The sequence below is a fragment of the Mus pahari genome, chromosome 19 (assembly GCF_900095145.1).
Source record: "Mus pahari chromosome 19, PAHARI_EIJ_v1.1, whole genome shotgun sequence".
Lineage (NCBI taxonomy): Eukaryota > Metazoa > Chordata > Mammalia > Rodentia > Muridae > Mus > Mus pahari.
Window position 1 is genome coordinate 14,330,247 of NC_034608.1, and position 2,718 is coordinate 14,332,964.

At 50.1% G+C, this 2,718-nt stretch overlaps 1 protein-coding gene across 1 annotated transcript in view; it reads right to left on the reverse strand.

Moving 5' to 3' along the window:
* The window catches only part of LOC110336994 (pregnancy-specific glycoprotein 22-like), a 485,734-nt gene that overhangs the window by 482,356 nt on the left and 660 nt on the right, over positions 1-2,718 (reverse strand). The window contains exon 2 of the mRNA XM_021219739.1: positions 1,833-2,192. Coding sequence (XP_021075398.1) covers positions 1,833-2,192 — 360 coding nt within the window. The remainder of the gene's footprint in view (positions 1-1,832; positions 2,193-2,718) is intronic.

Genomic DNA, 2,718 nt, shown 5'->3' on the forward strand with positions numbered 1-2,718 from the left:
CTCCTGAGGAGACCCAGAGAAGAGCTGAGTCCTCTCCTCTCACACTCTGTAAAGTGTGGGCTCCTCACACATGATCAGGAGGACCTGACAGGTGGTACAATCTTTGTAGAGAGTACACAGGGGTAATCCCTGGACTATGGTGTGATGTGACCTCTGTCTGTATCATATCTGGTCCAGCTCTGCTCCCCTGTTCCTCCTATAGCCTCAGCCTCCTCCCAGACAGAAGCATCGTACAGATGCCCAAAGACTGTGGGGAGCTCTGTGTTCTACGCACTCTACACTCTCAGGACTACCCATCTACCCTCTGCTCTTGGCTCTTTCTCTTTCAGGCCTCAAGAGTACACAGTGAGAAACAACCTTCTGAGCATCTCTGGGCCCTGAAACAACAGCAGCTCAGATATACGTGGCTCTCTGTTGTGTTCTCATCCTGGGTCAGTCAGCAACAAAGAGGAAACCTCTGCAATCCCTTTGTGACATAAACCCAGCTGGGAACCCAGTCTGCCCTGTGTTCTTAGTGCACTGGAATGATTGGATTTGCTCTCAGGAGGAAGGTGACAGAAATATCTGTGAGGGATCCAAAGGGACCAACTGTATGATGACTCATTGCAGGCACAAGTCAAGATTCTGAGGGAGAAGACAGGCCCAGGAGCAGATGTTTTAGGAGCCCACAGCCTGAGTGTGTGGGAGGAGGTGACCTGGGTCCCAGAAGGACTGCTCTGGGCTCCATCATCCCATGCAGGGTTTCAAGATGGTGCTCACACTTCCTCTGCCTGCTGAGCTGTGTCTCCTGTGCTCCCTGTGCTCCTAGACCTTGCTGAGATGTCTTGAAACTTCCTCTAGGTAATTCCCATGGGACACCCTTTCAGCGCCAAAGAAAATACATGTCTGGAATGCGAACATGATTCCTGGAAGGATAGCAGACACAGGCAGCAGCTAAGAGGTCTGAGGAGACTATGACAGTGACCTCCAGGTATACAGGGAAGAGATCAAAGCCAGGATGCAAGGTGAAGTCCCGATTCAGGCATAGAGGTTTATTAGTATTCCTTGAGTGTCACCAGGCTATGCCTGCTCTTCACGGTGGGAAATGCAGCTCATGTCTGGGGAACTGTCCACATCAGTACAGCTTGTTGTATTTGCTTATAGGAGAGAATGTACTGCCCCCCCCCAAAAAAAAAAGAACTTGTCAATAGGACCTGTGTTCTCTCTCCCTCCCTGATGGGACCCTGGTCTTTCTGGAAGTCTCCTTCTTTCTGGCCTGGGACTCTGCCCTGCTGTGGTCTCTCTCTGGGTCACCAGGGTGACCAGGAGACATAGCCTAATCCTGGATCTCATGGCAGTACACAGTTTGGTTCTACATGGAGCAAGACACTGACTACAACAAGCACTCTTCTCTGCAGACGGAAAGTCAAGCTCCAACCCTAGCACAAAGCTTCTCAGGGCCCACAGGAGGTGAGGCTGGGACAGAGGTGTGGGGCCAGGGGTTTCTGGTACTCAATGCTGTAAGATGCCCATGGCTTCCACAGGCCCTTCTTTCTTCCCTCAAGGACTTTCTGAAGGGTGGTTTCCTATGAAGGACCCCAAGAGTCTAGACAGAGGTTGATGTCCTTGGCTCACTTGCCAACCCTGCATCCAGGTTTCTCCAAGGTGAAATCAAATGAAAGATTCTGCACAATTGACATTGTTTTCCACCATGTGTGTCCTGCACTAAATGCTCAAGCCCCAACGTGGAGACAAAATGCAGATGGAAAGGAGACTCATGCCAGGCCTGACACTTCTGTGTGCCTAGTGGAAGGACCCAACCCAGCACCCAGAGTTCACAAAGAATTACTTACAGTACACCTGAAGGAAGATGGATGTATTTGATACCAGTTCTCCACGTTGACTTATGGTTCGAAGAGTGTAATATCCTGTGTCCTCCCGGGTGACATTTTGTATCCACAGGGACCCGTTGCTGTACAATGTCTCTCTACCGCTGTGCTTAGGCCCAGTCACACTTACATTATAGCGCAGGGAATACTGTGCAATTCCAAGCCTCATACTTGTCACCCCTTTGTACCAGACAAAACCTTGAAGATTCTCTGGCAGATTGTCAACACGTAGAAGAACATGTTCTCCTTCAACCACTTGGGGAGGTAAAGATTCCACGGTGACTCTGGCAGTGGTGGGCAGGAGGCAGCAGGTTAAGAGGGAGGCTAGAAGGGAAGAGAGAGAAGCCAACGATCCTGAGCCGGTGTGAGCATCCCTCAGCTTAGGCCTGTGGGTAGCGGTGCACCTGTAATAGAGGTGAGCATTGTGCCCGCATGCCCTCAGAGCCTCAGTGCGTGTGACTTCCTGTCTGAGGAATCCTCTACTCAGGTGTTCATATCACTCTTCATGTAAAGAGTGTCTGGTGTGAGGAGAAGTGGCCCTCTCACCTCCTCTTCCTCCTCCTCCTCCTCTTCCACACAGTTCTCACCTTCTGAATTGTTTTCTGTTCTATTTAAGCTTCCATTAAACCTTTAGCTTTCTTGTCTGGATACCCTGACTTCCGGTCCACTAGAAAAGGGCCTCGTGTGGACAGGGATTGAAATTGTCTTTTTGGAAGGTTCAGTTCCTGAAAAGATCTCAGAAAATAATTGGGGTGAGAAGGAAGGGAAAGAAATCAAAGGAAACAGAAAGGAAGGAAGGAAGGAAGGAAGGAAGGAAGGAAGGAAGGAAGGAAGGAAGGAAGGAAGGGAG